Source organism: Neophocaena asiaeorientalis, unplaced genomic scaffold (genome assembly GCF_003031525.2).
Source record: "Neophocaena asiaeorientalis asiaeorientalis breed wild unplaced genomic scaffold, Neophocaena_asiaeorientalis_V1.1 scaffold196, whole genome shotgun sequence".
NCBI lineage: Eukaryota > Metazoa > Chordata > Mammalia > Artiodactyla > Phocoenidae > Neophocaena > Neophocaena asiaeorientalis.
In genome coordinates, this window is record NW_020173929.1 from 3,210,992 (window position 1) to 3,238,815 (window position 27,824).

Here is a 27,824-nt window from a genome sequence, read left to right on the forward strand (position 1 = left end):
AATGTTCATTGCAGCACTATTTACAATAGCCAGGACATAGAAGCAACTTAAGTGTCCATTGGCAGATGAATGGATAAAGAAGTTGTGGCACATATATACAATGGAATATTACTCAGCCATAAAAAGAAACAAAATTGAGTTATTTGTAGTGAGGTGGATGGACCTAGAGACTGTCATGCAGAGTAAAGTAAGTCAAAAAGAGAAAAATAAAAACCATATGCTAACACATATATATAGAATCTAAAAAACAAAAAAAAAAAGTGATTCTGATGAACCTAGGGGGAGGACAGGAATAAAGACGCAGACATAGAGAATGGAACTGAGGACACGGGGAGGGGGAAGGGTAAGCTGGGACGAAGTGAGAGAGTAGCATTGACATATATACACTACCAAATGTAAAATAGATAGCTAGTGGGAAGCAACCGCATAGCACAGGGAGATCAGCTTTGCGACCACCTAGAGGGGTGGGATAGGGAGAGTGGGAGGGAGATGCAAGAGGGAGGGGATATGGGGATATATGTATGCATATAGCTGATTCACTTTGTTATATAGCAGAAACTAACACAACGTTGTAAAGCAATTATACTCCAATAAAGATGTTTAAAAAAATTGTATAGAGAGAACTTAGGCAGTGAGTAAGAGTTCAGAGTCTAACAGAGTTATGCTGTGATTCTAGGAGATGAGCCGTTCATGGCAGTGAGGACAAATGTTGGGCGTTGGGAAAAAGGCTGCAAGTATTTAGTAGCTTGGGAGTTTGAGAGAAGGTCTCAGTTCTTGCAGGTGGGGTGGGCAGGGCTGGGGCGCTAGGAAACTCAACAAGAGAAATTACAGAATGGGCCTCACAGCAGGAGTTTGGGACTGTGGAATGGGCCAATATAGAGGATAGGAGGTATGGCACAATGAGGCTATCCAGATGACCATGACTGGTCCTTGATGTGCTATGTACCACCTCTGATTGGAAGCACAACTTAATTCTGTTCCTTAGTGGTGAACATGTCTGAGTTTTGATGTTTCCTTTTGTGGTTATGACTAGCATATTAATAATCAATAGAACAGACCCAGCAGCACTGTAAATGGCTGATCAGTAAATATATTGGCAGAGGGGAGAGTAAGGCAAGAGCAGGAGATGTGACAGGCATCAAGCAGGCTTTACAGATGAGGTACTATTTGAGTTGGTCCTTACATAATACATGGGCTTTTTTTAAAAAAAAAAGAGAAGGACATTATAAGTAATGTAAACAATTTGTCAAAATCTTGGAAGTGAGATGTCATGACATGTATTTTGGCAACCGTAGGTAGTTCTGGCTGCATTAAGGGCATGGTGGATGTGAAATAAGATAGGTTATAGGAATGATCTTGAATATCAAGCTGCAGTTTATCAGTCTGTGAGTGTCCTTATCCTAAAGCCAAGAGGTAACAACACTCATGGTTATTTTGTAGGAAGTGGTCTTTACGTGCTTTCTTGAGCCCTGACAGTAGCCTTGCACTGAATGGAACAGGCCCTAGGAGTGCTCTGGTATCAAGAGCTAACTGTAGGCAATTTAAGTAGTTCCCTTTACAGGCTCACATTGGAAAGGCCAGTCCTGAGGACTTCTAGTCAGTATGACCATCTAAACAGATGCGGTCAGGGTTCTGCTCACTTCGGGGTATAAAATTATAAGACAGATTTTTTAAATGTAAGTTGAGCTTAAACACAGGAAAGAGGAATCACCAAATCCAGCAATATCCAGAACGGTGAGCAGGAGTTGACTACATGCCCCGCTGGGCCTGAGCTGGAAGGGTGGAATAACTGAGATTGGGAAACAGTGGTGTTTTTTGGGGGGCAGGTGGGGAAATTGAAAATTAGGTTCAGGAGGAAACTTGCAAAAGCCTCTTAGCCTCATCCACCAGAGGGCAGACAGCAGAAGAAAGAAGAACTCAAATTCTGCAGCCTGTGGAACAAAAACCACATTCACAGAGAGACAAGGTGAAAAGGCAGAGGGCTATGTACCAGATGAAGGAACAAGATAAAACCCCAGAAAAACAACTAATTGAAGTGGAGATAGGCAACCTTCCAGAAAAAGAATTCAGAATAATGATAGTGAAGATGATCCAGGACCTCAGAAAAAGAATGGAGGCAAAGATCGAGAAGATGCAAGAAATGTTTAACAAAGACCTAGAAGAAATAAAGAACAAACAAACAAAGATGAACAGTGCAATAACTGAAATGAAAAATACACTAGAAGGAATCAATAGCAGAATCACTGAGGCAGAAGAACGGATAAATGACCTGGAAGACAGAATGGTGGAATTCACTGCTGTGGAACAGAATAAAGAAAAAAGAATGGAAAGTAATGAAGACAGCCTAAAAGACTTCTGGGACAACATTAAACGCAACAACATTCGCATTATATGGACAGATCATCCAAACAGAAAATTAATAAGAAACACAAGCTTTAAATGACACAATAGACCAGATAGATTTAATTGATATTTATAGGACATTCCATCCAAGAACAGCAAATTACACTCTCTTTTCAAGTGCGCACGGAACATTCTCCAGGATAGATCACATCCTGGGTCACAAATCAAACCTCAGTAAATTTAAGAAAATTGAAATCGTATCAAACATCTTTTCTGACCGCAATGATATGAGATTAGAAATCAGTTACGAGGTAAAAAATGTAAAAAACACAAACACGTGGAGGCTAAACAATATGTTACTAAATAACTAAGAGATCACTGAAGAAATCAAAGAGGAAATCAAATACCTAGAGACAAATGATAATGAAAACATGATGACACAAAAGCTGTGGGATGCAGCAAAAGAAGTTCTAAGAGGGAAGTTTATAGCTGTACAAGCCTACCTCGAGAAACAAGAAAAATCTCAAATAAACAATCTAACCTTACACCTAAAGGAACTAGAGAAAGAAGAACAAACAAAACCCAAAATTAGCAGAAGGAAAGAAATCATAAAGATCAGAGCAGAAATAAATGAAATAGAAACAAAGAAAACAGTAGCAAAGATCAACTAAACTAAAAGCAGGTTCTTTGATAAGATAAACAAAATTGATAAACTATTAGCCAGACTCAATTCAATCTATGACAAAGGACGCAAGGATATACAATGGAGAAAAGACAGTAAGTGTTGCTGGGAAAACTGGACAGCTACATGTAAAAGAATGAAATGAGAACACTCCCTAACACCATACACAAAAACTCAAAATTGATTAGAGACCTAAACGTAAGACCGGACACTATAAAGCTCTTAGAGGAAAACGTAGGAAGAACACTCTTTGACATAAATCACAGCAAGATCTTTTGATCCACCTCCTAGAGTAATGGAAATAAAAACAAAAATAAACAAATGGGACGTAATGAAAATTTAAAAATTTTGCACAGCAAAGGAAACCATAAACAAGACCAAAAGACAACCCTCAGAATGGGAGAAAATATAAAACTACAAACAAGACGAAAAGACACCCCTCAGAATGGGAAAAAATACTTGCAAATGAATCAACGGACAAAGGGTTAATCTCCAAAATACATAAACAGCTCATGTGGCTTAATATTCAGAAAACAAACAACCCAGTCAAAAAATGGGCAGAAGACCTAAATAGACATTTCTCCAAAGAGGACATACAGATGGTCAAGAAGCACATTAAATGTTGCTCAACATCACTAGAGAAATGCAAATCTAAAGTACAATGAGGGGGCTTCCCTGGTGGCGCAGTGGTTGAGAGTCCGCCTGCCGATGCAGGGGACACAGGTTCGTGCCCCGGTCCGGGAGGATCCCGCATGCTGCGGAGCGGCTTGGCCTGTGGGCCATGGCCACTGGGCCTGTGCGTCCGGAGCCTGTGCTCCGCGGCGGGAGAGGCCACGACAGTGAGAGGTCCGCTTACCGCAAAAAAAAAAAAAAAAAAAACTACAAGGAGGTATCACCTCACGCCAGTTAGAATGGCCATCATCAGAAAATCTGCAAATAACAAATGCTGGAGAGGGTGTGGAGAAAAGGGAACCCTCTTGCACTGTTGTTGAGAATGTAAATTCATACAGCCACTATGGAGAACAGTATGGAGGTTCCTTAAAGAACTAAAAATCGAATTACCATATGACCCAGCAATCCCACTACTGGGCATATACCCAGCGAAAACCATAATTCAAAAAGACACATGCACCCCAATGTTCATTGCAGCACTATTTACAATAGCCAGGTCATGGAAGCAACCTAAATGCCCATCGACAGATGAATGGATAAAGAAGATGTGGTACATATGTACAATGGAATATTGCTCATCCATAAAAAGGAACGAAATTGGGTCATTTGTAGAGACGTGGATGAATCTAGAGACTGTCATACAGAGTGAAGTGAGTCAAAGAGAAAAACAAATATTGCATATTAATGCATATATGTGGAACCTAGGAAAACGGTACAGATGAACCGATTTGCAGAGTAGAAATTGAGAAACAGATGTAGAGAACAAACGTATGGACACCAAGAGGGGAAAGCAGCGGGGGGTGGTGGTGGTGGTGGGATGAATTGGGCAATTAGGACTGACATGTATACACTGATGTGTATAAAATGGATGACTAATAAGAACTTGCTGTATATATAAAAAGAAAAGCTGGAGAAGAAAAAGAATTAGGTTCAGGTTTGGATGTGGTAAAGTTTGAGTTCCTTATTAGATATTCAAGGGAATGTGTTCAATAGACAGTTGGTTATAGGAGTTAAAGTTTAGGAGTGAAGTCTGACTTGATAGACATTTTAGAGTCACCACCCTATAGATGGAATTTAATGCCATAAAATGGCTAACAGACAAATATATTTATTTGTCTTGGAATAAAAATGCTTACCTTGTTGAAAATGTTCTCTCATCGGCATTTCTTCATGAGGCTTTGGGGTTCAGATTTGTGGTATTTGCATTTTCTGGGAACCCATACGTAGAGGTAAAGTGGTCCTGGGCTGATAATCTTCCTTGGTTACTTGGCAGAAGCCATTATTCTGGAAGAACATAGTCTCTAATCCAACTCACACAAGATTCCCAGATAAAGTCCCACTTAACCACAGATTCACAGTTCCAAATTTAATAATTGACATGGAAGCTGCCTTTTAGGGGCAAACGTTATTAGGCATAACAAGCAACAGGATTAGACCTCCAGGAACTTCAGCTAATTGGAATTACTAGATACATAAAAACATATGTTTGAAACGACAAAACGTGTAAGAGAAGGAATTGAAAATATGAAAAAAGACAAACACTATCCAAAAAGTCCAGACAGGTTTGAAAAGAACAAATAGAACTTCTAGGAATGAAAAATGTTGTCTCTAAAATTAGAAAATGAAAAACTCAAGGTTGGGTTAAGGTGTGATTAGACGTGTCTTACCAAAGGATTCGTGAAGTCCAACCTGTTAGCCTGCATGCAGTAGCAATAGATAAAGCAGTAGAGAATATAAAAGAGAAGCTAAGACACGAAGAATAAAATGAGAATCCTCTACTAACCCAATAGGAAGAATTCCAGAGGGAGAAAAAAGAGAGAATGAGGAAGAGGTTAATATTCAACCAAAAAATGGCAGAGTTTTCTAGAATTTGAGAAAGACATATGTCATATAAATGAAAGAGACAGTGCTTCATTAGGAAGCATTTTGAGCAATCGGCTCTGCATGGCTGCTGCCATCTTCTAAAATAATTATCAGTATCTAAGAAAGTTTCACCTGTATAAATAATGCAGTCAGTTGGAATCTATTTTTAAGTTTTTTTCCTGATGAATTACAGAGCTTTGGCTATTTCCATATCCAGTATGACAGAGTGTTGGTGTCATTAAAGAATGATTCAGACACAGACCAGCCTTTTCGGATTATTATAAAATGATTAAATTTCTTCACACTTTGAGACCTTGATAGGCAAGTAGATAGGAGGATTCTTTGGACCACATTTATCTCAGACTTCTGGCTCGCTGGCAGCCTGATAAGTTATTCACACCCATTAGGATATGGTGAGTATAATGCAGAGCCAGGAGACAAATGGTTTCATCATTCTGTTCTTCTTCCTTTTGATTACTTGTGCTATTTTCATGCAGGACAAGCCAGGGTGTACTTTAAGCCCCTGGAGCCTGTTTCCTTGAAGGTTGCTTTTAAAATTCTGTGTTCTGCCAACTCAGGAGAAATGTTGTTTACCAGTACACATAAGTAATTGAGAGCAATCTAAATCGTTGGTTCTCTGTAATTCACTGGCTTCGTTTTTAGTTCATCACCTTTGTGATTTTTTTGAGCATAATTTAGTTCTTTTTTTAAGATTTTTAAAAAAATATTTATTTATTTATTTGGCTGCGCTGGGTCTTAGTGCACCACACGGCATCTTTGTAGTGGCGTGTGGGATCTTTAGTCGCGGCATGTGGGAATCTTTTAGTTGCAGCATGCAGGCTCTTAGTTGCAGGATGTACTTCCCTGACCAGGGATCGAACCTGGGCCCCCTGCATTGGGAGTCTTAATTAACTACTGGACCACCAGGGAAGTCCCTCGTAATTTAGTTGTTTAACATTTATGTATTGTTACACATGGGTATGACTATATATGTCTAAGTTTGTTTGGTGCTTGGTACATAACTTGGTTCAGTCGTTATGTATTAAAAACCTTTATATTCTACAAGAAAACTTTTTTTTTTTTTTTTTTTTTTTTGGGGATGAGGTATGTGGGCCTCTCACTGTGTGGCCTCTCCCGTTGCGGAGCACAGGCTCCAGACGCACAGGCTCAGCGGCCACGGCTCACGGGCCCAGCCGCTCCGCGGCATGTGGGATCTTCCCAGACTGGGGCACGAACCCGTGTCCCCTGCATCGGCAGGTGGACTCTCAACCACTGCGCCACCAGGGAAGCCCCCTAAGAAAGCTTTTTATATACCTTTTTTTCTTATTAGCTATGTTTTTAAAAATTTTTATCTTGAGATCTTTATTGTATGGTCACTGTTATTTAAAACTGAGTTTAGACCTTCAAACATCAAGGGGATTGAATTTTTTTCATGAAAATGAGTAGTGTTGTATCTAATTTTGAATCTAGTTTATTTTTAAGCTAATGCTAATGATCTGATAACCTTTAGTGGATGGCAGTTCGGTCTTACAAACCTTTACGGTTTCTTGAAAATCTGAGACTCTGTAATTCACAACTGTTAATAATGTATGTGTGTGTGTGTGTGTGTCTGTTTTAAGCCAAGGCAATAAGGGTGCAGTGAAAAGAACTCTAGTCTAGGTTTGTCCTTTGGGGTTCCCACTCTGTCATGAAATATCTGGGAGTGAGTTGAATTAGATGATTTCTAAGATATATCCTTGACTTTAGAATTCTGTGATAACTCAGTTTCCTTTTCTTTTTTGAAGTCATAGTGTTGTATCACAACCTCCTCAGGAGCTTCCTGGGTGTAATCTGAAATCGGCCTCATACATGGAGGGTAGGGAGCGATGGAAGAAAGAGGCTCCAGGTTGGTAGGTGGCAAGTTTAATTAAGCAAAGGGACTTTCATGGGAGGAGGCCTTAACTGGGCTTGATCACATATACTGTCCAGGTGGTCTCAGCACCACAGTACTATCTCAAGGCTATGTCCTTGGCAGCTTCCAGCACTGGGAAGGCAAGCGGAGCACACATTTCACGGATGGGGAGGGGGTGAGGGACCTCCAGTTACTCTTGCCCAGCTAAGTGGTCACGTCCTCTTGATAACCTGTCTGTCTCATCACATGGAAACATGCAATAATATAGCATGTAAATTATTCCCATCTTCGTTGATCTAATGAATGTTAGAAAAGTAGTTTTGTAATGAATATTAGAATACTTAATTTCAGTCTGAGAGGATTAAGTAAAGAATATGAATTATTAACTTAGTAGAGAAAACAGTTCAAAAGTGCCAGGTAACATGTACAGTTTCAAAACCTGAAAGGTGAATTGAGCCACATTCCACATTTTTATCACAAGCTTGTTATTTGGTGGGGGAAGTTTGTGTCAGATTATTTTTAGTTTAATTAAAGTGTATATAGATTGTTTCTTCATCAGTTGTAAGGTCATATCTGTTAAAATAACAAAAAGGAAGAAAATATTCTTGTTCCACCCTTTTGTGAGAGAATATTTGAGGGTATGAAAAACATTATTTTCTTTCTTGCGATATTTAAGAGCTTATCCTGAAACACTGGAACAAAATTAGACTGAGATAGTTACATGAGGTACTTGGCCACACATTGTCTGGAACAGGCGTAGAACTTGCTTCATTAGCCATGTTACTGCTGCTGCCCTTGGTGTTTGTTATCCTTCAGAGACTGTCATTTTATGTGGGCTTTCCTTTTTTCATGTGACTGGGAATCTTGAATATTTAAAACAATTTTGTGTAAATCTTAGATTGTATAATTAATACAGTGTGTAAAATTCAGAAGTAAAACTGTCTTAAAGGTGTTGTTCACTATTTGAATTGTTATCACCAGGTGCTACTAGAGTTAAATGGGTCTCTGGCTTCTATTGTAGATGAGGCTTTGGTTTCTGTTATTTCTGGGGATTTGTATACATGTTTGGATGCTAAAATGGAAAACTTCTGGAAAACTTCTGAAGTGTGCATTTCACAAATAACTTCAGTGTTTTTTCAGTACACTACTATTTTAACAGCTTTTGAGGTATAATTTACACACTATTAACAGTCACCTATTTTAAGTGCTCAATTCAGTGATTTTTTAGTGAATATATAGAGTTCTTCAGCCATCACCAAAATACAACTTTAGAACGTTTATATCACCCCCAAAACTCCCTAGTGCTTGATTGCAGTCACTTCTTTCTCTTATCCCTATCTTGATCTGCGTTCTATCTCTAAAAATTTGCCTTTTCTGGGCATTTAATGTAAATAGAATCATGTATTATGAAGTCTTTTGTGACTGGCTTCTTTGATTTAGCATGATTTTGCAGTTCATCCATGTTATAGCATGTATCAACAGTTCATTCCTTTAGTGCTGAATAGCATTCCGTCATTATGCTTTTTTACGTTTATTGTTAATATTTCTATTATGTCATAATTATAGAACTGGTGAGTGGAATTGGTGAGATTACAGTATTATTCAATAGAGCTTCCTGTAGTGATGGAAATGTTCCATGTCTGCACTGTCCAGTGTAGTAACCACGAGCCACACGTGTGTTGGGCACTTGAAATGGGTAATGCAGTGAAATTTAAGAGCCAGAAGGATGTAAGGGAGGTTAACTTTGCCTAGCAGTTTCCTTCTCAAACAACTACTCCTGCCTTGAGTCCTCAGAGCAGGATGCCCTAGGAGCCGGGTTGCCTGGGGTCTTGGGCCATGCAAGTAATATCTTTTCGTGTGTGATGAAGAGTTGGCAAACACTGACTAGGGCCCCCTTCTCTATCCTCCACGCTGCCGTAGGCACTGACTGGATGAGATTGGCATTGCCTGCTTGTTTGTGCTCTTCCTCAGTCAGACTCTGTCTTATTTTATCATTATTTTTGCCATAGGGTCTTGCACAGTGTCATGCGCATAGGGGCAGCCGGTAAATATTTGTTGATATACGATTGAATTATCTTTGTCTCTAATCATAGGTGTCATTATGGTTTACCTTAGCACTGAGAAGAGGTTTCTTTCTTTAATGTTCATGTAGCTGTGACTTGGCCTCCCACCATTACCACCACACACACCTTTTAAATAAAGACTTTTATTCTTAACTTTCGGCAGAACAGGATTATTTTGTGAAAGTCATAGGATGTGTTTAGTTGATAAACATCCCCATTAACTGTGTTTGATCAAGACTACACGTCATACCCAGAATTTGCAAGAGAAAGGGAAGCCTCTGTATACTCCAGCCCTCAGCTCTGGCGGCTGCCCACCTGGACAAAGGCACAGGATGACGACGATGCTGGCTTCGGTGCTGGGGAGCGGCCCCCGGGCGGGCCTCTGCTCTGGCCCCTCCTGGGGCCCGCACTCTCGCTCCGGGCCCGCTCCACCTCGGCTGCTGACACGCACCACGAGGAGATGGCACAGGGACACGCAGGAACACGGCAAGGCTGCCATCTCCTTCTACAACCAGTCAGCCCTCAACGTGGCAGCTGAGGAGCCATCTGTCACCTCACACCAGCCATGATGCTCTGTGCTAGCTTCTTAAGTCTTCTCCTCTAGACTCTGAACTTGTTGTGAACAGAACCCTATCTTATTGTTTTGTTTATACCCAGTGCTTACTTGTAAATGCCTTATATACTAATGTATGTTGAATGATCTGTCTGAAATGATGGCGTATGGAGTAGGGAGCTAGAATGAGTCTTGGTTCTTAATGGTTATTAATAACATACATAACTTTTTAATCTAAAGATGTTGTGAAGTGTTATTTGAAGGGGTTTGTGAAAAGTTAACATTTGCAGTTCCATGATTTTTTTTATAATAGCTGCACATTCAAAACTTTCCTTAGAGTCAGAGAGATTAAGTAACTTGGTCAGGATTACCAGTAAGTGTCAGAGCTTGGAATAAACCTGTGTCTGAGTTGGAAGAGCTCCTTGTAACTACTGTGCCTTGCAGGTTTTCCAAGTTACAGCACTAAATTGTTGACCAGGGCTGAAACTGAGTTTATTTGGAATCTTCATGGCTCGTTATTTGTCTCGAAATTTTTCTTTGGCATTCATATTATGTTTGATTATTGACAGATATAACCCTAGTTTTGTGATATTAGGGGTAATGTGCCTTATATAATAATACAATGTTTTAAACCTTGCTGTGGTTCCTGGGGAAGGTTCACCACACAATAGATGCTTTTCTCTATGTTTCTTTACATTTTATCTCTCTCTCAGGATTCTCATATAGCTAATATATATATGTTTTGTGAATAGGTGTACCTTTAATTAAAACAAAATAAAAAGGAAACAGGATACCTAAGTTTTTAAATGTCAGAAACATGCTACAAATCAAATGTTAGAACTGAAAGAAACATAAAAGACAGTTTGATGTATACCTTATGAGGAAATGAGGACTTGTGATGTTATTGCAGTTTTTTTCTGAAGCGTTTTAATCTCAAACTCATTATGTATGAGGCAATAGCTGGAGTCCTAGGGAATGAGGTAGAATGTAAAACACTTAAACTGTGTCCTCTTCCTATTATGAAGAAGCTCATAGTTTGGTAAATAGAAGAAAACCAATTTTTAAAAAAGTAATTAATAGAAGTTAACATAACATTTCATAGTACAATTTGTGATTCATTTCAAATTAATTACAATTACTATAGGAATTCAGGAATAGGAACAAAATCATCTAGGTTGATCTATGGCTGAGGTAGAATTTGTGAATCGTTCTCAAAGGGTGTTTGGCATTTGAAATAGGCAAGCACAAGTGATAAAACATTATTTTATTGTTTTTCTATGGGCAGAATTTCTTTTCTAGGTGTCTAAAAGAAGTATTTAATTGCTAGGTTGCCTGGTTCAATTGTTTTTTCCATGGTTACAGCAGAAACATATTAGGGTGTGATTCCTTTCCTTTTGAAATATAATCTGTCTTAACTGCCCTAGGACATCTGTCATATAAAGAAGTGATGTGAGATTGTATAATCTGGCACCGTAGCTTTCTCTGTATGACAGACAAGTTTCCTTTTGGGGTGGGATTCCTGCTTACCTCACCAGCCTAATCTCTCATCACTTCTCTCAGGTAGTATTAGCCAGATCCTCCGAAGTTTCCTGTTTTCTTTCGCCTTGAGAGTTTTGGGTGTGTTGTGCCTTCTGCCTGGATCACTTGCCCCTTTACTTGATTGTCTCCTCATCTTTTCAGGCTCAGACTAGATGTCTTTTTTTTTTTTTTTTTAAGGAAGGCTGCTCTCACCTTTCAAAAACTGAATTAGATACCCCTGCTGAGTGTTCCCATACCATCCTGACTTCACCTAATTCCACAGTTATTTCCAATTAATTTATCACAAGATAGTGAGGATGCTTCTTGAGGTCAGAAATCTTAACCACTTTTTTCCTCCCACTGCTGTATCCTCAGTGCTCTAATACATTTTCAATAAATATTGGTTGAGTAGGAAAATCTCTTTGGGGTTAGACTGAGCACCTTTCAGGTGTTTGATAAATATCTAACAGATAAGTTTATTTCATTAAAATAGTTTGTATTGGTGGTTCTGAACTATTTTAACTGAGATATAGTATAACCATCTGTGTGAAAATCTTGATATACAGTGAAGGAGTTTCAGTACAGTGAACTTTTAGAGCATATTTGTTAGGTCAGCGCTTTAGATTTTCCTTCATGTTCTTTTATTGAGTGTGCCTATTCATATTGCTGTACCAGCTGTTTTTGGTGTGTATGTGAGGGGGTGTATTTGTATGCTTCACGTTTTTCTATATCTTACTTTTTATTCTGTTTTTGTTTATGTCTGTCTCTTATAAGCAACATTTAACTAGATTTTATTTTTTTATTCATTTTGATATCTCTTTTAGTCGGTGGTTTTAATCCATTTATGTTAATTGTAATTACTGATGTGTTTGGACTTCTACCATTTTTGTTTTCTGTTTTTATCCTTTGCTTTTTTCTTTTCATGCATCTGCCTTCAATTGGATAATAGTTTTTGTTATTTTCTATATTTCCTGCTTTTATGAATGCTGTAGGTTATGTTTCCATTTTTATATTTTTTGGTATACACCATTAAGTTTTTATGATACATATTTAATTATATTTTGCCAGTGCAGTCTAGAGTTATCCAGTATTTTCTCCTCCTATCTGTATCCAAGTTCTTAGCATGTTTTATCACCTAAAAATATCCTTATCTGTCTTACTGTTTTTTTTAATGTTTGAGTTGTAAACATTTTTAACCCCTCAGAAATTACCTTTTAAATGATTAAATGTTAACACTTTATCAGTTTCTATGGTAACTTGTTTTGTGTAGCCCATGGGTCCCCTCTGTGTCTACCTTTCTTTTTGATAAACTGCATTTTGTAAGAGCTCATCAGTAAGTGGTAAATTTTATTAGCTTTTATGTCTGAACTTTTCCTTCGTTCTTGAATGATGGTTTGGCTGCATATAAAATTCTAGACAGTTATTTTTCCTCAGCTTTTTGAAGATATTACTCCGTTGTCTTCTGACCCCTATTGCAGCTGCTGAGAAGTGTGCTCTCAGTCTGTCATTCCATTGAGGTAATCTATTTTTTTCCCTCTGATAGCTTTTAAGATTGTGTTTCAATTGTTGAAAGTATGTAATTTCTATACAGTGTATGACGTGGAGTCATGTTTATACAGTGTAATACTCTTTTTTTCTGTTTAATTCTTTTTATCAAGGTATTACCTGCACAAAGTGTAAGCTCAATTAATTTTTACATACACATATATCCAGGTTACTAATACCTAGTCAAGATACAGAATATTTCCAGCAAGTTCCAAGGCTCCCTGTGCCCCCTCCTAGTCAATACACTGTAGATAACCACACTCTAAACTCTTTCAGTGCTCTTTCAATTTGAGGATATATATCTCTTTTTAACTCTGGGAAATTCTCAGCAATTATCTCTTCAAGTATTGCTTGTCCACTATTCTCTCCCATCTCTTCCCTTGGAACTCCATTGGACAAACACTGCAGCCTCAATTTATGTCCCTTAACTGCTCTTTTCTACTTGTCGTTTTGTCTGCCCATATTAAGTTCCGGGTAGTTCATTGAAGCTATCTTTAATTTACTAAATCATTCTTCCACTATGTCGACTGTAGAATATATCCCATTGATTGTTTCTTGTTATTTCATTAATTGTATCTTTCATTTCCAAGATTTCTAATTAGTTTTTTTTTCTTTCAACCTGATGGTGCTTTATGTCTGTACATTATTTTTCTTTTTTATCTCTTGTTCTTATGATGGATCTTATACCTTCATTTCTATTTCGGAACATCCTTAAGATACTTATTTTAAAATCTTTGGTGGGTTGCACTAAATGGATTGCATCTGAAATAAATTTCTGTTCCAATTACTGATTTTTGTGGTTTTCTTTCTTAGCATTAAATTTCTTCATGTTTTGGAACTTTGTTTTGCAATTTACTTTTGAGTGGAATGTTTCTGTTTTAGTTTCGATGTCTTCCCACCTGTCCCCTGAGTCTCCCTTTCCCCGCCCCTCAATCCAGGGATTTTGCTATTGATATTTGGGATATTGGCAGATAAAGTAATGGAACCAGAGGGTGGCTTGACTCTGTTCTGGTATTGAGGTAGTGTTTTTGTCCCCTACCTTCTTAGACCCTCATTTCTGATACAAAGCCATAGTTCTAGTCAAAGGTTTTGGTTGCAACCAGCCCTAGCTTTAAGCAGAGAATCGATTTGAGTCCCCTGCTTCAGCAGGCCACTTTTAGTTCCCTTTGCTCCAAAGGAAACTACTGTACTTCACCCTTCCTCCCCACAACCTGCTTTTAGCTCCAGAAACCAGCAAGTCAGGTCCTGCTCAGCATTTTTGAATATCTATACTGTTTCTGTTGCACAGAGGTGTTTCTTACTTGACCTTAGCTATGTCTTTGATTTTCTCTCTTTATGCTTAATATGTTTTTATTCATTTGTGCTCTGTGGTGCAGACAGGGTTTCTGAACTCGCGTACAGTGTTAACCCAGAGGTGTTATTAATTGTAAAACTGTCTTAAGGAATAATAATCAAAATATATTAAAAAGGAAGAAATACGGGGTCTGGAATTGATTTGTTTGGAGGAAGATACGCATCCCTTTCTATTCTCTATAAAATGCGATTTCATTTTTAATGTTTGCTTAATAATCTCTATAATCACTTTTTTATTATAACAGATATAATTTAGGTCCATTATTGAGCTTTTGGAAAATGCAACAAAGCATACACATATACACCACAGAAACACACACGCAATATGAGAATTACTTTTAATTCCACAGCCCAGAAATAGCTATTGAGTGTTTTGGTACTTATTATCATGTTTTATACACTTTACACACACCATCTCACATAACTAATATTCATATTTTAAAAAACAAAACAAACCCAGTCTTGTTTTGTAGGTGAAGCTGTGAGTACTGGAGATGCCTTATGTGAAATAGAGACTGACAAAGCTGTGGTTACCTTAGATGCAAGTGATGATGGCATCTTGGCCAAAATAGTGGTAAGTTTTTATTTTGATTGTCTTCAACAGGATGAAGATTTCTTAAATGTTAAAGTTCCTTGAAATTGAGTTACTGTTTATTTTTACCTCTTTGTTTATAGTGTTACAGTATACATAATACATTTTAAATTCAGATGTTTAAAATATTTTAGTGTTAAGGTCTAATAGTAGCCAGTAATGATCAAACAACATAGAACTATTTCAACCATGATAAAGATACTCAGTGTTTTGGGTTCCCTAGTGGAAAATGAGAAGCATTCTGGCCTGAGGGATGAGAGAAGTCTATTTGAGGTGGAATCTGAAGACAAAGAAAGCAATAGGTTAAAGCTTAGAGCTAGTAATTTCCAAGTTTATAGTTGGTAAAATTTTTAAAAAGAAATGTTTTACTCTAATCTCATGAAAGCAAGAAACCCTGTCTTCATCTATCCCCAGGACTCCGAAACCTAGAAAGTGTATAAAGTGACTGTCTGCTCAGCTCCTTTCTCTAGATGAGACTATTTGAAGTCGTCCTATGCATAGTCTTGCTTGTGGGTTTCATAGCCACGCTCAGTGTCCTGGTCTACTTCTTACTCTTTCTTGCAGTTTTATTCATCCTTTACATTTTTATAATTATTTAAAAATACAATTATATAAAAAGATATGTGTATGGAATATTTCATATACTTGAGTGTAGTTGACAATCTTATCTTTTGATAGCATATTTTCTGTTTCATGAGCAAAAGGAAATATACTTGTGGGGCTAGCAAAACCAAAGTAATTTCCTTTTAGATCTAAATTTTAATACATTGCAGTAATTTTCAAGGCTCTTCTCTGAACAGACTTTGCTTTATAACTAATTAAAAATATGAAGCTGTAACTTGGATACTTTGGTGGCATTATTACAAGCTGAAGTTAGTACAACCCTTCAACCAAAATGTGTAGCAATACAAGAGAGGTTACTTAATTAATGGAAGGAAATACGGAATATCATATAGCCAATGAAAAATTGTTTCTAGGAAAAAAATGTGATTTCTTTATAAGTTAACAAAAATTCAAAAAAATTTTGGAAAAATGCTTTTACAATTGTGTGTGGACAGTGATTACAATCTTGTAGAACTTTAAAAACATAAATACAGAAAAGATTAGAAAGAAGTGTTAGAAAAATTTGAGTATGTGTCTTTGGGTAGTGGAACTAAGTGATTCTCCTGCTCTGCTTTTTTCTGTTTTTCTCTATATTCTAAATTTTCTATAATAGGCATGTTACTTTTATAAGGGAATATTAGAATTTATGTGAAAAGTAAAGTAAAATGAAATGATTAAAGCCTGTTTAAGGTTACATGGTATACTCACTGATGGAGCATGTTTGTTTCTTAACATGTAGGACATTTAATAGACAGCTTGGTATGACAGCTAAGATTGTAAGCTCTGGAGTCACACTGCTGCCTGATTCATATAGCTAATAAGTTCTGCGGGTTACTAGTTATGTCATGATTGGCAAATTCTTTAACCTTCGTAATAAAGTGGAGATAACTATAATACCTAGGTCATGGGGTAGTAGTAGAGATTGAGTGAGGTAATGCATATACACTCATCACAAGACCTGTCACCCACCAGGTGTCAATAAATATCACTGTTCCCATTATTATTACAGTTATTCATTCAGTCTTGGGGACCATAAGCCCCCATTTCAGTCTGTATATTTGACTAGACACTAAGCATCCATTTGTGCCTCTGTAGTTTGATTTGTACAGATAAACTGCACGTCTGTTAGTAGTCCATTGTTGATGTGGTTTTAATTCTGGGCTACCAGCTCACCTCTGCTTTGACCATGCATATAATGCCTTCCTTCATACATTCTATTCAAAGACCATACCTTGGGATGTCATACTTGATATTTTATTTTTTACATTCTAATTTGTCAAACTTCCTTGTCATCTTCAATATTAATAGCCATGTTAAAACACATTGTTGAACATATACTTCCTAGGAGGAAATGTGAGTGGAAGGCTAAAATTTCTGTACCTTAATAACTAGGAAAAAATAAATGTTCATACCAAAAGTAGTTTCTTTCACTAATTTATGCAGCATTTTGAAATGGAAAAAGGTTGTTTGAATTACCATATGTAATAAACGCAACTACATTTTATTGTGTGTGCTTTTGGCAAGCTGTGTTTTTGGCCCCAGTTCTGGATTGTTTGGCTGTGAAAGTCTTCCAGAATTGACAGCATTTTCCACTCAGGTACTTAGTAATGCATTTCAGATTATTAATGATGTCATAGGTCAGTGGTGACTGTTCATCTGGCCCCAGAGCTCTGAAGCGGTGTGGGGGGTGTGATTGACAGCAGCTTTAGCGGCACAGAGAGCTATTTCCTTGCCAAAGACTGTATGTAGTTTAGGGCTTTGTGCTTTATTATTATTCCACATGCATTTTGGATAATAGGAATAGGAGTATATTCATGTCACAATGTGTGCAATTTTATGGGGAAAAAATGGAGAAAAAAATTATGGTGGTTTTACTGATAGTGTTTTGTTTTTGTCTTTTTTTTTTAGCCTTTCACCCCACTCCATTCTCAACCACCCCACTAGCAAGTTACAACTTTGTCTTTCAATGTGGAATAATCCTCATATTTTAGCACACATAATAAATGATTTTTAAAGGGATACATATAAGAGATTTTTACTTTCAGCATCAAGGAGTTGGATAATTGAGCTTCTTAAAAGGCAAGTGATGATATAAAACTCTAGTTTTTAGTTTGCCCACATTTTGAAAGATTAGGAATTATAACCTATTTTGCTATTCATAGGGATTTATTTCCATAGTCTGTGAGAGGTTTTTATACTCTCTCTCTCCTCCCAATCTTATTCTTTTCTTTGTACTCATAATTTTTACCTCTGAATTCCATTTTAAATGTAAAATAATATTATTACATTTCAATTAGAGCCAGAAAAAAAGCTTAGAAGCTCTTAATAATATTAATAAAGAATAATTGGTATCCATGTAATTTTATGATTTATTTCCAATTAAGTTAATTGGAGAGTTGTTAAATTCTCATTTAATCACTAGTAAGTTGTCATGCAAAAACCTTACATTATTACACATATATCAGTTCATAAGTTTAGTCTTAAATTTATTCAGCAAATTGGATAGCAGGTGTTTTACATGGTAATATAATCGAATATTAGGATGACATTTTTGGAGAGTTTATTAGAGATTGTGTAGTTTGGCTTCAAATGTATTTAGGGTTACTATATAATTTGTCGTACAAGTCAGGATACTTTTGAGGGTGAGGAGGGCGTAGGATGTTAGGATTATTTAAACTTATATAATTAAAAAAATATTTAAACTTACATAATTTTAGAAAATTTTAGTTTATTGACTGGCAATGCATTCATTGATAGAGTTTTATTTTATTGGTAGGCCGTTACTCTTCAAAACAATTTTCAAAAACAGAATTCTTTCTGAAACCTACCAGCCATGGATATTAAAACAGATTTTTAAAAAACTCTTTATTGATCATCTGAATATTACAAAAACAACAGATCATAATTATTTTTGGTATTGTTCATCAAATTCAATCAATTTCTTGTTTCTCACTCCAGTACTGTGTCCCTGATGTTTTCGAAAGAATGGATTTTTTCAATAAGGTTTTATTTTTTTGTTAGATTCCCTCCTCCCCTCCATTATTTTTTATTAAATTGCCTGCAGTCTCCTTCAGCATTGCATTTTGTAGTTTGAAAGTTAATGGTTGAAATTTGAAATTGTAAGACCTTCAGTTGATTCCACTCTGTAGACCATAATATTTTTAACTGAGAAAATACCCTCTCAAAGCTCAGAGCAAATTCTACTAATTGGGAGATACTCTCAGTTCTAATTTTTTTAATACTGAAATGGGTAAATGACATTGAAGTAGTAAATGAGTCTATGTTCCCTATGAATTAAAAGCTAAATCATTTATAATCTACTCTTCCTTTCTAAGCTTCTTTGTAAAAATAGTAGCAGTGTCTTGAGGTGCTGTATGATCATTTTGATTGAGCGAATATAATTTACAGATTGGGTACTGATCATATTGAATGTTGTCTCTAGTGTCACACTGCATTGGCTCCTTGCTAACTAGCCCTGTGACCTTGAGCAAGTTATTTAACCTTTCTCTGCCTCAGTTTCCTTATATGTAAATGGGAATAATAATAGCACTTCATAAGGTTTTTAAGAGAATTAAATGAGTTAATACTGTGCTAGAACGGTGCCCAGCACTTGAGTACCAGGCAAACTGGTATTCAAGGACTTAGTGGATGTCTCTCCTCCCCTCTGCATTTTAGCTTGTCATTGATTTGTTTTCTGCTTCATTGTTTCTATGTGTCTTCCTTTTAAACCAAAGTTCATAGTGTATATAAGTTAAATATATATATTAAAGAATAAAAACAAGTTAAAACTGTATAATGGTTCAAGCTATGATGGAAGATCTGTACTGTTTGCAAACCAACTAAGCCAGTCATGTTACTCAGCTTATCTCCACTAACCATTGTGCATGTTCCTTCAGTACTCACTTAGCAGCTCTCAAACTGTTCTGTTTTAAAGAAGAAAAATATTTAAATAATTTCTTAACTTACTGATTATTTTTTAATGCCAGAATCAAAGCAGACAGTATTTACCAGCACCTTTAATGGAATGAACCCTCTCAAACAATTTCTCTGTTGCGAAATACTGCTGTAGATATTTTGTGTCTTTAGCATCTCATATCCTTGGGTACACTGGAGCTTATTAAGGGGGCTGTATTTAGCACATTTGCAGATAATACATTTCAGCTTTGGGGGATGTCTCTGGTAAAGAGGACTCATACCAGGGGTCTGGGCCTAGGGATAGAATTCAGACTCTATAGGTATATGTATATTGAGAAATAGTTTGTCGCAGAAATAGTTTGTCTCAATGTCTCACATGTCGCTGTTTACCCAGCCTCATGCTGGGCCTTTCGATATGAATTTCCAGCCCTTCCAAATGGGGACAGTCCTCTGTAGTTCAGTCTTGATCCATGTTGAGTATATTTTTGTTTTAAAAATAACTTGGAGGAAAACACCACCGCAATCATAATAATAGCATCTTTCCAATTTATGTGGTACTCACTAGATGTCTGGTACTATTCTGAGTGTCTTGTATATAACTCATTTATTTCTTATGATAATTCTGTGAAGTAGTTACTATTATTATTTCCATTTTACAGATGAAGAAACAGGCATGGTGAGATAAAGAAACCTCACCAAGGTCACATAACTAGTAAGTAGCAGAGCCAGCATTGAAGCCCAGGGAGCCTATAGAAAACTGCGAGGGAAGGCTAGTAGTTTAAATGACAGACTCCAGATCGAATATTTGAGCATTAATGGGCTGTTTTAGCAGAACTAAGTGTAAAAAATCTTGCATTTAATATTAAATCAGTGACACAAGAGTAAGGGAGAATTTCGATCAAGTAAGTCAAATGCCTGGGAAAAGACCTGGGCCTCTGAGGTGTCACAAAGCTCCAGATGCTGTAGTGGAGCAAAGCGCATCCACAGTGCTATCTTAGAGGGAGCAGTAACAAAGGCTCATTTGGTTTCTCAGCACAGGTTTGAAAAGAGCATATTCTTCTGTTACTGAGTCTACACAAATTTTAAATATTTGCTGACCGCAACATAAGCAAATATCTACAGGAAACTAGCACGCCTCTAAAAGATCTCTTATTGCACTAAGGGAATAGAAAGAGAAGTGATTTTAAATTTGTATAGTGATTTTAATGACTTTAAATGGAACTATAATAGGCATTATTTTCTTATAACTTCTATTAATATGTTCAGGTTGTGTGGTAGTATATCATTATTCATGGTATTTGGATTTCATGTTTCATCGTGTCATTTTTTAATGGAAAAATATTGAGTAGTTAAAAATAAAATTTACTTGATACTTAGATATGGTAAAAATGGAAATGATACTAAATGCTCATTATTGCCCACTTGTGAAGGTGTCAATAAGTAGGGTATATACGGAATCATTTATATGATTTATTGTAGTAAATGAAACAAGGTGAGGTGTCAGTTTCAGATTCTACATAGTATCTGATTCAGGTTTTAGAAACCTATTGATATTTTTAAAATAAAACTTTCCTTTTTTTAAATAATGCTTTTTATTTGAGTGAGATTCTTTGAACTTGGATATTGATCCTATTTCTGGTTCAGTTTTGATAGGAATTAACATCAAGTGTACTTCATATCACTTAATGCTTTCTTCTATCAATTTTTTAAGAAAATTGATCATTTTACTTTGTGATTTTGAGTTAGCAGTTCATAAGCAGGTAAATAGACATTTTCAGAAGAAGAAAAAGTATTAACCCATTAGTAATCTTAACTCATCTTTTTGACTAGTAAAGAAAAATGAGCAGTCCACAGAAGTGAAACTTTTTAGTATGTGATGAACAACTAAACAAACTGTTCTTGGGTTGTTTAGCATTTTTCTTTCCTCAGCCACAATTCATTAAACATCCTTATTTAGTTTTACATACCCATTTCTTTCGTATATTTACTGTTCTTCTCCATCAGTAGTTAGTAAACTTAGAAAGCTTCCTAACTCTCAGAATTTATGCCTTATTATTTTAATAGTGCACATATTAATAACCATGAAAATTACTGTTACTTAGAAAATGTCAAACCCATTCTAAGAGTTATGCTTTTACTTATAATTACTATACTAGTGACTGTCCTGCAGTCTGTCATTCTATTATTCATTAGATTACATCTCTAATGAACCTTATTTAAAGTAATTGAAAGGGAACAATAGAAAACTTTGAAGGAATGACATTTTCTTCCAGTACTGAACTTATATTATCATCTGAAGGTTCTCTAGGGACTTCTTGTAATAAGTAAATAAGAATCAACTCTTTCTTTATAAATTAATGCTGCTGAAATGCTTAAAATATATTTGAGTTTAAAAAAATCATCTTCGATCTTATGTATGTTTTTAGTTGGCAATATCTATGAAAAAGTGGTCAGCTGAGACACCACCATGTTTCTTATGTACTTACAGAAAATTCATGAAGTTTTTATTTTATTTCTTAGGTCTTGCAAATATACATACAGGGAAGAAATTAAATATAGAGAAATGTGGAAAGTATATTTAACATTATTAACCACAGTAGTCAACCAATTCTGTCTATACAATGGGACGTCCTTTTTTCCAGAGACTAAGTTTACTGAAAAGATCTTACTTTAAATTAATTTTCATAAATATGACTTATTTGAAGGAATTAATCCCTTATGAAATCTTGGAATTCTCTAAGCCATTGTGGAAACTGTCTGGGAAAGACCAATAGTTAAGATATGTTACTCCAACTCCTGTTTTGGATTTGTACTGAATGACATCAAGAGGAAGATGGTAATGGTAGCTCTTATATATTTGAAGCCTGTCGGAAAGAGAAGAGATTCTAGATTTTTGGTTTTTTGTTTTTTTTTCAGGAGGTAGAATCAGTAACTGGAAGGAGGAGAGTAGTGAAGAAAGGGGTAAGTGCGGGAAGGTAGGCAAGGCACATGAAAGGCGGAGGCAGGCTAGCTCAGGTGTAGATTTTAGCTCATGTTAAGAGAGATTTCTAACTGGTACAGAATTATCCAAGGAATAAACTTACTTCATGAAGTCATGAGTCTTTCCATCTCTGCAATTTTTTTCTTTTTAAAATATAGGTTGCAGAAGGATCTAAAAATATACGGCTAGGTTCACTAATTGGTTTGCTAGTTGAAGAAGGAGAAGATTGGAAACATGTTGAAATTCCCAAAGATATAGGTCCTTCGTCACCAGCTTCAAAACCATCAGTGCCTTGCCCTTCACCAGAACCACAGATTTCTGCCCCTGTCAAAAAGGAACACACACCGGGAAAACTACAGTGAGTATGTTTATTTGAATGATGTTATTTAAAAAAAAAAAAAAAAAAGTTACAGCAACTTTTTGAGTATTTTAATCATTATCCTTTTTAAAACTCCTTTGTACATTAAGTAGGAAGTTGCTGCTCTTCCCTTTTTTTCTCTTAGGAAACTGAGGTCTAGGAATGATTATTTTACCATCATTGTTTATTCCACAGACAAATAGTATTGAATACCTACTATATTCCAGGTACTGTGAAGGCCCTGTACACCTTGTAGAGAAAAAGACAAACAGCCTGTGTCCCCACTGAGCTTGAGTTAGGTTTTAGGATTCCAGAATGGAATTCAGTGTACCAAACTTCATATTGTGTTCTCATTTGTGGAATCCTAATTGCTGTAATGTGAATTACAGTTTCAAATGTATAGCTGATATAAAATGAAATTAGCATTTTAACATGCCTTCCTTTTCTAACTACCCTGCATTTGAGTTTCTGACATGTATTAGAGCTCGATTTTGTCCAGTTGTTCTGTAACAACAGATATACTTAGTAAACATCGTTTCACTTTAGCTTTCCATAACTTTAATCGATGGACTCTGAAAATTATGTTTTATTTATTTATTTTAATATTCTCTATAATTATATGAAATTCCTTTTTTTTGTAAAAAAAGTTCTTTTTAGAAAAATGGTCCTATTAAGAATGCTTTTGAGCGTAAATAAAAATGCAGATGCTTTCATTTTTATATTTTTTTCCAGTCGTTTACCATTGTCAGTTCTTGTTAGAAGAAGTTGCCAGTGTGTTTGAAGTACTGAGTTTTAACTTTCCATTATCATACACAGTATTTCTGACTCCATTGCCTTGACTCCTCTATTTTCCATGAAAATCACAAGGTAGGCTCATGGATGCTTGGTACTTAATGCTCTTTTCCCTTTTGCAAAGGTAGTATACTTTGTGATTTTGTTAATATCCAGCGTTAGAAATTTACATGGGTCTGAAACCCCATGGTGTAGTTTAAAAACAGCTGACCTGTGAACCTGAACAGTGTTGGCCCATGTAGTGATTTAAAAAATTTTTTTCAGTTGGTTTGTTACTAGCTAATCTTACATTAAAACCTAAAATTTCAGGGCTTCCCTAGTGACGCAGTGGTTGAGAGTCCTCCTGCCGATGCAGGGGACACGGGTTCGTGCCCTGGTCTGGGAAGATCCCACATGCCGCGGAGCGGCTGGGCCCGTGAGCCATGGCCACTGAGCCTGCGCATCTGGAAACTGACTCTTGAAAAATCTGAAGATTTGGTACCATTGAGCCCATATCAACTAGAGCTGTTTCCCAGAAATGCAGAAAATGCCACATTTGTTCCTCTCCTTTTCGGAGTTATAAACTTCTGGATCTAGCCCATTTTACTCATTTTTAAAAATATGACTGTGTAGTTATTTGTGTTTGCTATTAGGCTTAAAGGTCTTATTTGAAGAGTAGACACTTATTCATGTGACCTATTGGTGTGTGTCTCAGCTTCCTTGTCTGTAGAATCAACATAATTGTGTTTGCCTCTCTTCTTTATATATAAAGTAAAAATGCTTGCATGTAAATACTAAGGACTTGAAAAAATATGTTAAGATGTAATTCAACAACAACAACAAAACAACCCAATTTAAGTGGGCAGAGGACTCGAGTGTGCATTTCTTCCAAAGAAGATGTACATATGATCAGTAAACACATAAAAAGATGTTAGGGAACTGCAAATCAAAACCACAATGAGATATCACTTTGCACTAATTAAAGTGGCTGTTATCTAAAAACAAGAAAAAAAAAACGCAAAACAGAAAATAACAAGTGTTGCTGAGGATATAGAGAAATTAGTATTTCTGTGCACTGTTGGTGGGAATGTAAAATGGTGCAGTCACTCTGGAAAACAGAATTGCAGTGCCTCAAAATATTAAAAATAGAATTACCATATTATCCAGCACTTCCTTTTCTGGATATACTCAAAAGAATTAAAAGCAGGGTCTTGAAGAGATATTTATATACCCATGCTCATAGCAGCAGCATTCACAATTGCCAAAAGATGGAAACATCCCGTATGTCTAAAATGTGCTATATATATACAATGGAATGTTAGTCTTAAAAAGGAAGGAAATGCTGACACATACTGTAACATGGACGAACCTTGAAGATATGCTAGGTAAAATAAACCAATCACAAAAGGACAAATGATGAATGATTTCATTTATATGAGTTACCTAGAGTAGTCAAATTAGTAAGGATAGAGAGTAGAATGATGGTTGCCAGGGGCTGGGAGGGATGGGGAGTTACTGTTTAATTGGTACAGAGCTTCATTTTGGGAGAATGATAAAGTTCTGGAGATGGGTGGTGGTGATGGTTGTACAACATTGTAATTGTACTTAATCCCACTCAATTATAACACCTAAAAATGCTTAAAATGGTAAATTTTACATACATTTTACTATAATAAAAAAAAACCATGAAGGAGCAACATAGTTTCTTATTGATGTATGTTATGTGGTGAGGAGCCATGTGAAAAGTGATTCGTCAAAATAGAAGCTTTCTCCCTATGAATATTTATTCTTATTAAAAGTGTTTTGAAATAATAACTAGTTAAATTTGTATGAAAATGTTTTCATAGTAAAATAAACCAGGTTAGTACAGATTAATTTATTTGACTGTCACTATCTATGGGAGTCATTTTAGCTTTATTATGTTTTAATTTTTCTAATTCTCAGCAAAACTGTGGACATTTAGATATATTTGAATCAAATATAAGTGTTCATTGGTTCCATTAATTTTCATGTTTTCTTTAGGTTCCGTTTAAGTCCAGCTGCCCGCAATATTCTGGAAAAACACGCACTGGATGCTAACCAGGGCACAGCCACTGGCCCTCGGGGGATATTCACTAAAGAGTATGTGTGTGCTTTTTGTAATAACCAGTTCCATTATTTATCATGATCATCTTTTTCTGAAAGTATTTAAAGAAGGGCTAATTTAGTGTTAAGATTTAAAAGGAAATACACTGTTCTTTTGTACTTTTAATTGCTTTTGTCAGCATAAAATGTATTTTATGCAAGGGTTGTTTTTTGAATAATTGCAGCGTTACTGAAAAATAGTTCTAATTTGATAACTAAGCCAGAACCTTAGAAATGATGATAAATGGAGAAAATTAGAGTGCAAAATGGTGAATCTTTATATTGTTTTTAAGTTTGTATGAAATAATCATGCAATCACATTTAAATTTCTGAAGCATAGTTTAAGAAAAAAATTCATTCTTAACCCATTTGGATTTTGCTCACGTGTACGATCAAAGCAATTTCCATAGGCAGTTGGGTCTCATTTTGGATTTTCTTTTCTATTCTGTTTCTCAGTCTGTCCGTGAATTAGTACCTCACTTTTTTAGGACCACACTCCTAATTAGAAATATTTTATAGTAAGCTTTAAAATCTGATAGAGCTATCCTTTCTCTTCTTTTTCAGTAAACCAGTTTTCTTGGTTTATTTTTATTTTACTATTCTTCCAAATGAATTTTAAACAATTTGTCTAGCCCTACTGGTGGGGTTGGGCAGGAAAAGACTATGTTCTTTTTATTGGGATTGTAGCACATTTTAAATTAACTTTGGGAGAAGTGAAATCTTTATGATGTTGAGTCTTCCTGTTCAAGAACACTATGTGTTTCTATTCGTTTAACTTTTGTGTCTTTCAAGAATATGTTAAAACAGATGACCCCTGCTCTATTGAAAATTAGTCTGGTGAGGAAGACAGAGGTTAATCAAATAGGCATATGAGCTAATGTGAAATTGCTATAGTGGTGTCTGCCACATTTCTACTAGAGTAATATTAAATTTTCAAATTGAGTTAATGTTTTAAAGCAATATGCTTATTCCCTGTTTATCTACTATTGATAAAATTGATCAGTAGTATTGGGCAGAAATTTTTACGAGGTGAGGTAGAGCAAAGTCATGAAATTATTAAGTGGCAGACCAGGTGACTTTTCTTTCTTTTCATTGGATTATTTTACTCTTCATTAAAGCATTGGTTTATTGTTGGATATTTCTTTTAATGAAAGCAATACACTTTAATTCTTAGATATCCTCATTTATCTGTACTTCAGCCTTGCTGATTTGTTAATCAGACAGGTGTGTGTGGTTTTCTTATATAGTGTGAAGTTTGTGCCAACATACTCACATGAGTTGGAAATCAGCTGTTCTGACCCCTGGCTGAAAGGCAACATCCTGGACTGTGGATTTTTAATTAAAAGACTTAAAAGTTTCACTTAGCCATAAAAAATTAAAATAAAGAATCCTGATACGTAGTTAAGCCTAGTTTTTTCCCCACATTAATCCTTATTTAGTATATACTACTTGTATCTTAATTTTGTTAATCTTCTACCAGTCCATACCTTATGAAAAAGTCTCTGTCTGTAAAAATGGGAGAAAACAACTTTCTTTATAACATGGTAGACTTACCGATATATATCTGAGGGATAAGATAAAGAGTCTATATTTAATTCATTAATTGTTGAAGATTTGGTGAAATGTAAAATAACCATAGATGTAACTTAGAAAGATCAATTTTGCAAATTTGTGAAAGATAAATTGGAGCAAAAAAAAAAATTGAGGTAAGGAGATAAATTAATAGGCTCATAAAGTAGTCTAGCTAAGAGAGAATGAATACTCAAATGTGGGTAGGAACCTAAAAGAGAGATCACTGATGGATACAGCATTATAAGGAGAAAATCCAGAAGCCTGTAAAGGATAGAATGTAGAGCACAGACCAGGATAGCAATGAGTCAAGGGAAGAACCTGGGATTCTGTTCCAGGTGATGACATTTTGGCCCCATAAATAGACATAAGGGATTTGCAGAAGTATTTGTCTTTGTGGAATAACTAATGTGTTTGGTTTGAAGCTTA

At 35.9% G+C, this 27,824-nt stretch overlaps 1 protein-coding gene across 2 annotated transcripts in view; it reads left to right on the top strand.

Annotated features, from left to right (window-relative positions):
- Window positions 1-27,824, top strand: part of PDHX (pyruvate dehydrogenase complex component X) — a 76,005-nt gene that overhangs the window by 19,696 nt on the left and 28,485 nt on the right. For both annotated transcript variants that reach the window (XR_003004124.1, XM_024752607.1), the window contains exons 3-5: window positions 14,957-15,057; window positions 22,732-22,931; window positions 25,725-25,823. Coding sequence is in view for 1 of the 2 variants with exons in the window: in XM_024752607.1 (XP_024608375.1) it covers window positions 14,957-15,057; window positions 22,732-22,931; window positions 25,725-25,823 (400 nt within the window). In the remaining variant the exon portion in view is untranslated. The remainder of the gene's footprint in view (window positions 1-14,956; window positions 15,058-22,731; window positions 22,932-25,724; window positions 25,824-27,824) is intronic.